This window comes from Sceloporus undulatus, chromosome 4 (assembly GCF_019175285.1).
Source record: "Sceloporus undulatus isolate JIND9_A2432 ecotype Alabama chromosome 4, SceUnd_v1.1, whole genome shotgun sequence".
NCBI lineage: Eukaryota > Metazoa > Chordata > Lepidosauria > Squamata > Phrynosomatidae > Sceloporus > Sceloporus undulatus.
The window spans coordinates 70,271,230-70,283,913 of NC_056525.1; the positions used below are offsets into that span (position 1 = coordinate 70,271,230).

Below are 12,684 nucleotides of genomic sequence, written 5' to 3' on the forward strand. Positions count from 1 at the left end.
TTTTCCAGGCTATTTCACAGAATAAACTCCCGATCTCCTTTGTGTGATAAACCTTTTAACAGAGGCCGGGAAGGGGATGTTCATATGATGTATCCTTATAATATACTCAAATTTTTAAAAAAGATAGTGTTGCCTGTTGATGGTTAAACCATAGAGGAACTGTGGATCTTCTGATGTTACAAGTATAAAAAATACTTATCAATCCATTCCTGTGGTGACACTCAAACAGATGATGGTGCTGGGCTGCAGAGATGGGGAATGTTGAGAAGACATTGAATTTTTTAGACAGAAACTTCTTGTGTTCTGTCCGGTTTCTTCTAAAACACACAGACACACACCTTATCTTAAAAAGTGTCCTGAGAGTTCTGTGTAAGCCTTTGGAGTCTTCACTGTCTCCGTTAATCAGTGGTGGAGATGTCTTTGAATACTGGCACACAACAAAGATCAAATTCCATCATTCAGGGTGGATTGCTTTCCAGGTCTATACTGCTTATATGACAAGAACTACTTGCAACCATGGAATTAATCACTTCTAGCTTGGTTTCTCTGGGTATCTAATACAAATGTCTCTGGGCATCTGAGTGGTGCTGTGTAGTGTTGATATGGAGAATGCAGTCACTGTCTGACTTCAGGAGCTGTCTTAGTCCCTCGTCTGTGTTTCTGTGGTAGTCTACGTTCTTATGGTAGCTTGCTGTGTGCAGAGAACCTGTGGTAACTGGAAATGACAATAGGTAGAATCTTGCCAACATTTGGCTCATCTGGTCCAGCCATGAACAAGTTTGACTTCTAAATGTGGAAGCTGACTTCACCTTTGCTTTGACTTGCTAACCAGTTGGGATGTCATCAAATGCTTTGCCTCTAGTGTTGGTGCTATTTTGGCAAGCTTGGGTTGCATGAGCGCTTCTTTGTGGTTGATACCCCTAGCTAATTTTGCTGTGTCCTCTTCATTTGCTGATTGATTTATCCACCCACCCACCCATGCTGTAGAAATCCTTTCTGGACCCTGCTGCTGGCTGCCTCACTCCTGCTTAGTTGTGGTTTAATTGTTGACTTGTTTGTTGCTTTTGGCATCCATCTGCCCACACTGAGGTTCATTCTTGGCCTGGTGGTTTGAGGGCTCAGACTAATCTGAACCCTGAAGCATTCCTTCTGTCCTCCTTGCACCTGAAGAGGCTGGTTACTCTATGGCCATTCTCTCTATCTGGATCTTTCAGGTGTGGTGACTGATGAGGATGATGCACGCCCAGATGCAAGCCCTGTGAATGGGGGAGGCTCAGCTTTTCACCTTCCAGCCTCTGAACCCTCTTCTTCAATTGCAGACCAGCTAGACAGCAAGGAGACAGCTGACAGCACTCTCCAGCTATTTATGCTGCCCGACACCACACAGACGCAAGGAGTAGTAGTGGGTGGTACCAGACCCAGAGTGCTTAGGAGCACTCAGAATGGCAAGGGAGCTGCAGAAAGCATGGATTTCCATGTTGGTACTGATGCTGTCATACCTGCAAAAGAATGGGCATTGGCAGCTGTATCCCAGGGACCTGAATCTCTGAACATGAACACTGCACCCCTCTTGGACCCAACTATAACCCAGCACCAGTTAACCAGCCAGCTCATAAACATTCCTCTCTTATCTCCTAGCCAACAGCATACTGAATATTTGGAAACCAAGTCTCCTTTGGCTGGCTCAGGAGCAGCCAGTGGCAAGCCATGGCCCAGTGATTTACTTTCTCAGCATCCTCCTCTCTCTGACTTATCCAAGTCCTCCCTCAATAAGCAGTGGCTTTGGGTAAGAGAAATGAGTGAGACCATTCCAGGACATAAGTCTGATTGGGAGGTGGCTGTCTCCAGAAGCACACCTAGCATACCCCTGGCACCAGTGTATGACTCAGGAGTGGCTTCCAGTGGTAGATGGGTGACACTTCCACCCAGTGACCCAGCTCTCTTCCATGTCCTTGGTTCAAAGGATTCTGTCTCTGCAACACAACATCCTTCTAGATTGGTAGTCACCACAGAGAGTCCATCCTCTCCCAAGCAGATATCTCCAGAAAACTATTCTTGGGGGGAGGAGGGCAGCAGAGGGAGATCTGCAGGAGAACATCAAAGCACACAACTCCGAGAGAGACGCGCAGAACGAGAAGAGAACAGGGAGGCAGAAGAGAGCATGCCAGGGCCCGGCATTGATCAGAGCTTCATTCTTCTGAACACAGACAAGCATACCAAGAAGCTAGAATCCAGCGATACCCAAGGAATGACTGTGACTTATGTGAGTGTCCTGGTGGCCAGCGTCCTGGGGATTCTGCTGGCAGTGGGAGGCTTGCTGTTCTACTTGCATAAATCCAGGGTAAGGTCCAGTCCTGGCTTAACAAACTGTTCTCGCTTGTATTCCTCTTGTTGTTGCTGTTGTTGTTTCAGTATCTTTGGCCATTTGGTTTGAACATGTGGTGCCTAGAGCTTTCTAAGAAGACTAAGCATGCTAAAAGGGCTCTCTCCCCATAGCCAATCTCCCCTACTGTTTCGTATTCTGAATATTGTTCCATGTAGTCTTGTATTCATTGAGATGTGGAAAAGAACTGGTTGGATGTTAAGGGTCATTCCTGTTCTGCTGCATGTTTTGCAGTATCTCTTTATCTCTTGGATTGTCTGAGCCACATTAAATTCTAGCATCTCGTAGAGCCACAAGACAGAGCCATTCCTTAAAGGGTAATAATTCCCAGTACAATACCTCAGGCTTTGAAAGACTTACCTGCAATGAGACTATATAGTGTTGGAAGTTGATAGCATTCTCTTGCTCTGTGGTGTTGGCTAGAGTCTTCTTACTTGTGAAATGTCTCACGCCAGTGACATTTTTTTACACCTTGAATGACTTGAAAGTCACAATGACAATGAGCTGAAGATGAAATCATGAAAATGATGTCTTTCTCATTAGAAATCAAAGGGATGTATAGTTCTGTAATTAGAAACTGAACTTCAATGCCAGATCCCATATAGAAGACAGGTTACCATGTTGGCTGTAAGAAAACTTCCAGAATATATATTGTGATAGTACCTTTATTACACCAAACATTAAAAAAGTTTGTCTTAGCTTTTGAGATCTTCAGATCTTTTCATCATATAAAATGTTTTAGAAAGCAGATGAAAGAAGAGGAAAACTGCATGAGGAGGGGATATTATCTGAAAGTCATGAAACCTCCCTGTAATGAAGAAATGCCTGTGTGCTCTGAAGTGAGACTTCAGGTGATGTAACAGTGTCAGGTTTGACACAGACCAGTATCTAGATTTGCTCAGAGCATGAAAAGCAATACTTTGGTTCATTTTGAAAGATAAATTCATGACAGTCTCCATTCTATATGAAAATTATAGGCTTCTTTGCCAGGGGAACATAGAATAACTAGGCACGGTTTATAGTGACAATTTATTTTATCCTGTTGATGGTTTGCACTTGCTCTGTCTGTAGAAAGATTAAATGTTCTGTCAGTGTACTTCATATATATCTACTATAGGAGAAGACCTGTATAGGAAGGTGTGGGATGGGATCCTGATTTGTAAAGCCATCTTGCAATTTGTATACGAATAGATCTATCACACATTGCAAGAGAGAAGGGTTAATATACATTTGTATTGTAAAAGATTTTGAATGCTCCAATCTGGACAACTCTTCAATGAGAGTAACAGCAACTTTATAAAAGCTTTTTCTTAATTCTCATTAATTTCTATTATGAAGGACCTATAATGAAGTTCCCAATCCCTGTGATACAATTGGGAGGAGCTTTTTTTTTAAGTTTAAGAAGAGTGTGACTAAGTAATGAAAATTGTTTATGGAGCAGCCATCCCCTACCATGACCAGGCTGGGTATGGGTGCTGAGAGTTATAGTCCAATACATATGGAAATCACCAGCTTGGGGAAGGCTGGCAAAGAGCTTCTAAGGTAGGAGTGTTCAATTGTAGCTGTTCAAGTGCTTTGAACCTACAACTTTCATCAGCTCTAACCAACATAAAGAATGGTGATTGGTCATGGCAACCGGAATCCAAAAACATTTTATTAGTTAGGTTCCTCTTAGGTTTTTAAGGAAAAACTACTTATCAATGGAAGAATATTAGCAATGGCATGGAGGAAACCAGGAACTAGTGTCATAACTTGAACTGATGTCAGATTTGTGGTCCTTTAAGACACTCATACTGACACTTTTTCCTGTACTAAGAAGGAAACTCACCATTTGTGCTGGCAGACAGGGACAGGTGGTTGTTCTGGTTTTTTGCCAGAACATAAACCTGAATGGGAGTTTCCTGGTTGATCCAGTTATGGCTGTGTGTTTTCCTGGAGAGCATCTGGAAAGGTTCAGAGGTGTTCCTTCTTAACAGAATCCACTCAAACAATACAAGAAGTAAGAATCCTGCACTCTTGCTTACTTTACATCAGATTTCTTCTAGTACTCAATATTCTGCTTCATCCACACAGATCCAAGTATGGAGGCAACCACAGAGGAACAACAATAATGTGGAAAGACCAGAAGAAGGAAGGTAAGAGGCTATATGGTTGTAGAACTCATACACAATAAAGCTGGGCTTCTTTTGACCCTTCCATGTTTCTGTATAGCTATGTACCTTTGTAGGTAGCTACTTCCTGATTTTCCATTTCTTGTGGCTACAACACATCTAAAAGTTCTGATCTGAAGACACTTGGCCTGTTCCCACACAATGCCTTTCTTGCAAGCACTGCTGGGAAATGAAAAATCTAGGTAGCATCTACGAACGTAACCCAGTTCTTGTTGATTTCAGCGCTAGACTGACTGTGTCCTTTCTTTCTTTCTTTGGTAGGCCACTGAGTAGAGGGGAGGAACATGTAGAATTGCAGATCCAGGAGGAGCTATGAGGTATGATCCTACTTGATGAGCATAGAGGATGTATTTGGAAGTGTTTGTATCTTTCATGCTGTAGTGAAACTTTCAGAAAAGGCAAAATAAGATTACAGTGCACCCTTGCTATCCATGAGGGATCCGTTTCAGACACACACGCACGCACAACCCCTGTGGGTAGCAAAAAACACAGGACCGTAAATCCCATTCTTTTTGATGGACATGCACTCTCACTCGTGCTACCTCATGTACACGTACCCATTGAAAAATCCAGGGCTCGCCGTCCGTGAAAGCTCAAACCATGCATTGCAAACCCATGTGTGGCACAGTGCACTGTACAGTTAATATATGCATGTACACTTCCTATCCAGGTGGATGGACACTAAATGTCCATTTTGGGAAGAAGCTCTATTGTAAATACCAGCTGCTGGGGACAAATGCAAAGAGCTATTGCTTTCCTGGCTATCATGTGGATTTTATAGATTTCAGTGGTTATTACTGAAAATAGAATATTGGACTAGATGAAATTCAGTTAAGATCTTACAGCATTGCTTATGAATTTAGCAGTTGGCTGTTGTCCTCAACAAGCAGCTCAGTGCCGTTAGACACATGCAACCACCTGCCTCGTTTCTTTGTAGGGACATGTTTCCTGCAAATGCAAGTAGGTGTTATGGAATGTAGCTTTTGTCTTCAGGGGACAGATAGGGATCAATATACACTCTTCTTTCATGACACTGCATTTTGTGGAGTCACCCAAATCACTGTGAGAGGAGAAGTCACATGTGTCTGGGCCAAAGCATATAATCCCTTTAAAATCACCCTGCTTCACTTATTAAAACTGCACTGTCCAGGAGGTTCTGCAACTTGTTTACCAAGACTGTTTTAGATCAGGAACAGGTGACTTCTGACAGAGTAGAGTACTGGTATAGGAAGTCTGCACAGTCCATCTCCTTGACAGTTCAGAGCTGCAGAGCTAAGCTGTGTTCTAGCTTGGGGAAAGATGTAGCAGTCTCATGTCTCCCCTACCTCCATCTGATGGGCAAAGAAATTAATTGCATGAATCTATCCTCCTTCCTTTTCAATGAAGGAAAGAACACTGTGCTCTTTGCTGAATGGACTTCCTATGTGTGACCAAGCATAAAAAAAAGATGGCATGAGACAGCCCAAACATTCTTCTGCAGTTGGCTAGTAGGTTTAGTTGTGAAATGAGTACCATGCCACGTGGCTTTCAGGTGCCTGGTTGAAGCCTGACTCTCTTTCACAAAGCATTGGGCTAATCTGATTTTTTTTTCCTCAAATGTACTGCCACTGTCTACATTTTTCTGCTCTAAAGGGAAAGTATTTCTGATGCTGCTGCAAGTGCCTGCAATATTGATGTAATATTTTTGTATCTTGCCTGTGTTGTTTGTAAGACATGATGACTTTATCATTAAGTAAAAAGCATAATGTATAAAAGTTTTTTAAAATGGCCCTTGTAAAAAGTCCCTTACAGGTTGGATGTGTAAGAGGAGGAGGATAAACAATTCTTCTTGTTCTCTGCTTAGATACTATTCCTGTAAGTCAGCCACACACTGTCAATGGCATCATTATTAGACATTGTTTATTTATAATGGTTGTTGTCTTCTTCTTTCCAGCTGGATCTTTCCCTCTGAGAAGAAAACCTACATTGGGCTTGGGTTGTAAGCCTTTCTTTTTAAACCTTTGGTCCTCTTGATACTGTTGGGAGGAATTAACAGAGACTGGACTCTAGGGATTGAAGCAGTCGCTCCAGCACTTTCCCATGAAGAGTATTTTTCTCTTTCTTCTTTTATTTTAATGAAGGAAAGGGATTAATGAGGAAATAGACACTTATTTATTTCTGGCACTGAAGGTTGGCTTCCAGAAGAATGTTTTTGACAGACATGCAGCAAGCTGGAAACCATTGGGAAGCTGACCTGGACTTCAGCATCCCCTCTCTGATTGCAGGGAAGGGTGGGGTGTTTTATCTTGGAACCACTGTGCCACCTGCTTTCTGGGATGAAAGGGAGACCTTCCCTCCTAGGCTCCTTTAGCAAGTGGAGTCTGCAGTTCAAAGAGTCAAGCCTCTGGGCACGAATGAAAACTGTTGAGCCAACTCTTCCAGGAGCTTCTGGCTTACCTCTTGAACTGTAGAAGATTTCAGGGGATTCGCTCATCTATATTTTCTTAGACATTACAAATTATATCTATGGATCATGACAACTTTTAGTTGTCTAGGAAGAATGGGCACATTGTCCCTCTGGTATTAGCCCACATGCTCTTCTCTTAAGCTGTGTATGTTGTGTAGTTCAGGGAAGGAGAACATGCATTTTCATAGCAAGATGTTCTGCACTTACCACTTAAATCCCCAGATAACCTTGTGCCTTAACTGGAAAAAGTTGCTATTTTGCTATTTGTTATCCCAATCGCCTTCTCTGTGTTCGTTTAACTTTTTACTAGTGTCTTGCTTTTAATCTCAGCTTAAAAAATGGGACCCATACTTTTAACTAGAACTTAGTATCATTTAATAAAACTGATTTTAACTTAAATTTAGGACAAACCTCCCCCCAAAAGACTACTACATACACACAATTTAGGGAATTTCTTGCCACAAGATGTAGTGATAGTGGCTACTAGGTTTCATGGCTTTAAAATGAAGTTAGACAAAACAAGGAGGACAGATCCATTGATACTGAAGGGCTACTTCCATCTCAGAGTCTAGAAAAGTTATTTCTTGGGTTATAGCTCTTAGAATTTAGTCCAGTCTTCATGCTCACTGTCATTTTGTCTTTGGTATCCTGGGAGTTGTAGTTCATACAGGCTGCCCTTCAAGTACAGTGGTAGGTATGTTTTTAAGTCCCAGCTGCAGGCATAGCATCCAAGAAATGAGGGAGTCATGCAGTCTTCATTCCCTGGGCTATGGGCTTCTTGATAGCCCTCTCAGTGATCACAATGGTGAAAAAAGAAGCTGGACTAGATAGACATCCAGGGCTGCTCTTTATTGTTAGTTAACCTGCATCTCCTTGCATTTTCTCTGGCTTCAAAAATTATTGTAGTTCTAGGATAAACAAACTTTTGGAGGTGTGGAGGGTTTCACAACTTTGTTAGTAATCACATGTATGGCTAGCAGCCTTAACTCAATCTAGCACCTTTCATATATGTTGGACTAAAACATTCCCAGCATCCCTTGGCAGCATGGCCAGTGGCAGGTGCCAGGTTGAGGAAGGCTGTTGTATATAGCATTGGCCCCAATCTCCTTTGTGTTAGATACAGCAGGAAGCAATATTTTAGCAGCACCTTGTTAATCAGGAGTAGTCTTGATTTCAGGAATGGTTTTGACTGTCTGGGGGGGGGGTGTCCATTCACTTTGAGTCATTGTTTACATTCACTCTGGGTCTGGCAGAGCAGTGTGGCTACCACATGGAAGTATTGCAGCATAGGTACAAAAACCATGTGTATTAGTCCCATACAAATGCCCAGTGTGGGCTTGCCTGAACTACCAGATTTTAGCCATTTTCTAGCCACTGATTTCTTCCTTCACTGGGTTGAGCAATCATTGAGGAATATTCCAAACTCCCTATCCTCACAAACATGTTTCACAAATTTATTTCAAAGAATGGAGGCAAAACTTCTTCACTTTAGCAAATCTGTGTTTCTGAATCTGCATTTGCTGAAAGAACACAGAGCAAAGCGGCCACTTTCATGGAAGGAACTGGCTTACTGATTTTTATTTTTGCATTGGGGATGTGCTCTGTAGAAGGCAGTTGGTTGCTGTGTCCCAGTTCCGAAGTAAAGCAAAATTATTGCACTGTGTATGCACTGTATTTTTCCTGCCACACTCCCAAGAACATTCCAACCACACACATAGGAATGAGGCTATAGGGTGTGTATTTGTAGGTGGGAGGCTGTCCAGATTATCAGCCTGGCCCACTCTTGCCATATCATGTCTCATTTCAACCTTATCTCTCTTTTTCTTATCTTCTGCTCTCTGTGGCTTCCCCCTCCTATTTTGTAACAAGACAGGTGATAAACCTGAGCCAGCCTTGGAATGCCTGTGTTGCCTTTTCCTATTGGAGCTTTGAAGTACTGGATAATAAATGTAGGATAAATTGTTTTATTGGTATAATTTGCAAGGCTCTGTGAGGAGCTGTCTCTAAATGGGGGCATGCATGCTGTGTTATTGATGTGAGCAGGTCTCATGTTTGCATAAAGGATCTTGATGACTCTTCTTCAATGTGCCAGTGAATCAGTTTTTACCTTACAGTGTGGGTGCAATGTTCTGAACTATTAAGGCACATAGACCTATATATAGTGTTTCTATTTTGGCATTGAACTAGCTAATTCAGTAATCACTGCAAATGAGGTAGAAGAACTTGCATATTTTTATTTTATCTTGAGTTGCAAGAAGGAACTGTGTTGTCCTTTAGTGACACATCATTTGCTACTATTCTCCCTGCCCCCCATACCTAGCCTTGCTGCTAACTATATCCCATGGAGAGCTTGGCCACACCTTGGAGGCTTAGTGGCAAGTTCCATCTTTGCTTTTGACATCAGGGAGTATGGATGTTCAGATGTTTAGGCACTAGCAGCTTGTACAGATTAAGAAGCCATTGCACAGGATTCACTCTGCTTTGTGTCAAAGAGTAGTCCCTGTTTATCAAGCACCCTATGGCCAAGTTTATGGTGATGTGTAGATGCAGCATGCCCTAGGCATGCTCCATTGTGAGCACTTATTTGCTGGCACAGTAAAGTCTAGGTATTAAGGCCAGATCCTAATAGCCCCCCATCCCTTCTGGGTTATTAAATGTTTTTACATGTATATGAGAAACCAGTTGAGAGAAGTTCCTTTATAAGAGAGTTACAATGCTGGTTTAAACTGTGTTTTTTATATATTTTTTCAAACAATGAAATATTTTATATAAATGACTTTTAAAATGGTTAAATGTTTATTTAAAAATAGAAGATGTTGTATTTAATAATAATAAATAAAACACAGATGTGTAACACTTTTAAAGTGTACTGTCATGGTTATTGGTGATAACTATGGGAACTATATGAAGATAAAAATGAATTATCAGACTTCTGAAGTGCTTGGAATGGCTGCCAGGTGATTTCTGGCTATCGCAATACGTTACAGATGATGGAGGTAGGTGTGGAATTGTACAGCCTTCCTCACCATTGGCTATGCAAGTTAAGGCTGCTGGTATTGCAGTCTTAACATTATGCCACACAGTTTCCACCCTGGCTATAGAGCCATGCCTGCATAGTTCCAGCAACTTAGCACCTTCTGTCTTTTAATTCTCTGGACTACATAGCAGATTCTAATTTCCAAGATAGGGCAATGCACAGTGATACAAAGAGAGAGATCACGGGATGGAAGAGCAAGCTAAATGGATGTAGATTAAACAGAGCAATAGATATCAATGGCAGAACTGTGATTTTTATGCTGGAAAATGAAAGAAGAGAGATGAAGGTGTTAACCTAGATCTGCTATAATGTAATAATAGGCCAGCAGCATTATTGTTTAAAAGAGGCATACCAATGACTGAGAACCTGCAAAAATTTGCAAGTACTGTAAAGGAACTTTACATTAATCGTCACACCTTGCACTATATAGACCTCACATTTCTTGACATATAGGGAACAGAGCTATTAAGAAAATAAATTTTACTTTAGGACCACAAGAAAGACATAGCTGGGAATTGTTAAGACAATCCTTTTTCCTGCCTGTGGGCATTTCTACGTTAGAAGAGTGCAATGCAGAAGATGGTAGCTGGTATTTAGAGAAAAACACATACAAGTAGATCAAGTTTCTCCAGATGAATTCCTGGAACTCAGAAAAGCTGACAATCTGTGGGAAATGCTCATGATTGCATGCATTCCCTCAAGCATAGCACCTTGCTTGACGTGTACTGCAAATTCTTTATGGTTTTTCTTGCAAACCATTATGAAATTCTCTAGAACCAGATCTGGTCAACATGAAACGAAATAGAAAGTTCATTGGATTAAAAGTCAAGCCTTCATAAACTATAGCAATTATTAAATATATTTTCAAGGAGCATATAAAGATACAATAAGACTCTTTCTCTGAAGGATATACCATGTATAGACAATTCTCTCTCTCCATACTGAAACAGAATTCTCTATATTAAATCATGGCAATATTGGCTTTAAAATCTCAGTAATGAATTTACCTTCTATTAAGTCAGTTGAAGGTAAAGTTGCTATGAATCTGGTCTGGAAAAATAAAAATAAATCTAAGGCATTTGTGAGGGGGAAATCACAACAGGACATCACTATCTGTTGTACGTTTTTAAAATAGAGCATTTTTCATCTTCAAATACTCATTACAGCTATTACCTTAGTTATAATGACTCCTATTTGTAGAAAGCAAATAGATTACACTAGAATCGTGCATCTTGAGTGAAGTGTTTTCTTAAGCATTTTGGTGCATTTTGCTCACATCCTAGGCATAGAGGTAGGTTATGGGTAAGCATAAGATCATGTATATTGCTGAGCAACTGGGGATGGTATAGAGAAGGTTCTCTCCAGTTTCTTTTTCTGTATCAACTATAGGATCAATGATATAGAGGTAAATACTGTTCCTTAAATTCTGGGTTGCTACATAAATTGTCTTAAGCAAGTCGATTAAACTTGGAGCTATGGGAAAGCTTTTTGAGGAAAAATACATTTTTTGGAAAATGGAAAAATGCAGTATTAGCTTTCTTTATAACTGAGAGTCACTGTGGACCTCATCACACTAGATGAATCCTTCTCAGAAATGGGATTTAAAAGTAGGGAAAAAAACCACAAATGCGAGAGGTTTTTTAGATGATGTGTCCCCCAAACAGAAATAACATGAAAATAAAGCAAATGGAAAGTGGACAAAAGTGACACCTTTTTTACTTTTGGGAATTTTCTAAAAGTAAAAAGGTGTCGTTTTTGTCCACTTTCCATTCATTTTATTTTTGCATTATTTCTGTTTGGGAGAAATGCGTCTGAAAATCATCTCGCATTTGCATTTTCTTTCTACTTCTAAAATCCTGTTTCTGAGAAGGATTTGTCTAGTGTGATAAGGCTCTGTTATTTTAAGGACATAAAATGGATTAAATAAATAATAAAATAAAACTTTTATTTATATCCTGCTTTTCTGTGACAAGACAATCAAAGTGGCTTACAACACATTAAAATCCACATTTACAAATTTATGTCCTAAATCCCCCCCCCCTTCAAACAGGATTAAACAAGTTAGAATTTAAAACATCTATTAAAAACACAATAAAAATACTGTGAGGACAGAGTGGTGGGCTGATTATGTATAACTTCTTGTTGTGAACCTTCCAGTCATTTGTAGACCAATCCTAGTATAGAATTTTTAAAATAAGATTCATTTATTATTTGTAATTTATTATCTTTCTCTCACAATGGGATTCATTCAATTTATTCCAGGAGGTTTGAAATGGCTTTCCTCTTAGGCTGAGAAAGTGCCTAAGGTCAACCAGTGGCTGAGCACAGATTCAAACCCTGGTCTCCTGGTCCAATGCTCAAACCACTTGGCTTGGCATAAAAGTAGCATGTTTGATATACTGAAAGTACTATTTTTTCAGAAAATAATTTCAAGTTGAATTCACTTTTTTACATATTTTGGTTGGCTGGTAGTTTACAAATGAAGCTACAAGCTCCTGAACCTGTAAGGAACTGTTTCGTTTTTACCTGTTTATGGCCAAAATACAAAATAAAAATTTAAAAAATCCCCCTCATAAAAACAAGAAATCAAACTTAGTAAAACAAAGAAAATTATTTGTCTCCTCTAGTGCTCCAACATGCCAGACAG

General features: G+C 40.4%; 1 protein-coding gene across 3 annotated transcripts in view; it reads left to right on the forward strand.

Moving 5' to 3' along the window:
• Positions 1–9,847, forward strand: part of CSF1 (colony stimulating factor 1) — a 28,915-nt gene extending 19,068 nt beyond the window's left edge. Inside the window, exons 6-9 of one of the 3 annotated variants that reach the window (XM_042464636.1) lie at positions 1,215–2,341; positions 4,457–4,518; positions 4,816–4,871; positions 6,488–9,847. In XM_042464636.1, the coding sequence (XP_042320570.1) occupies positions 1,215–2,341; positions 4,457–4,518; positions 4,816–4,870 (1,244 nt within the window). In that variant the 3' untranslated portion in view covers position 4,871; positions 6,488–9,847. The remainder of the gene's footprint in view (positions 1–1,214; positions 2,342–4,456; positions 4,519–4,815; positions 4,872–6,487) is intronic. The other 2 variants (XM_042464638.1, XM_042464637.1) reach the window with 2 other exon arrangements.
• The last annotated feature ends 2,837 nt before the right edge of the window (positions 9,848–12,684 follow it).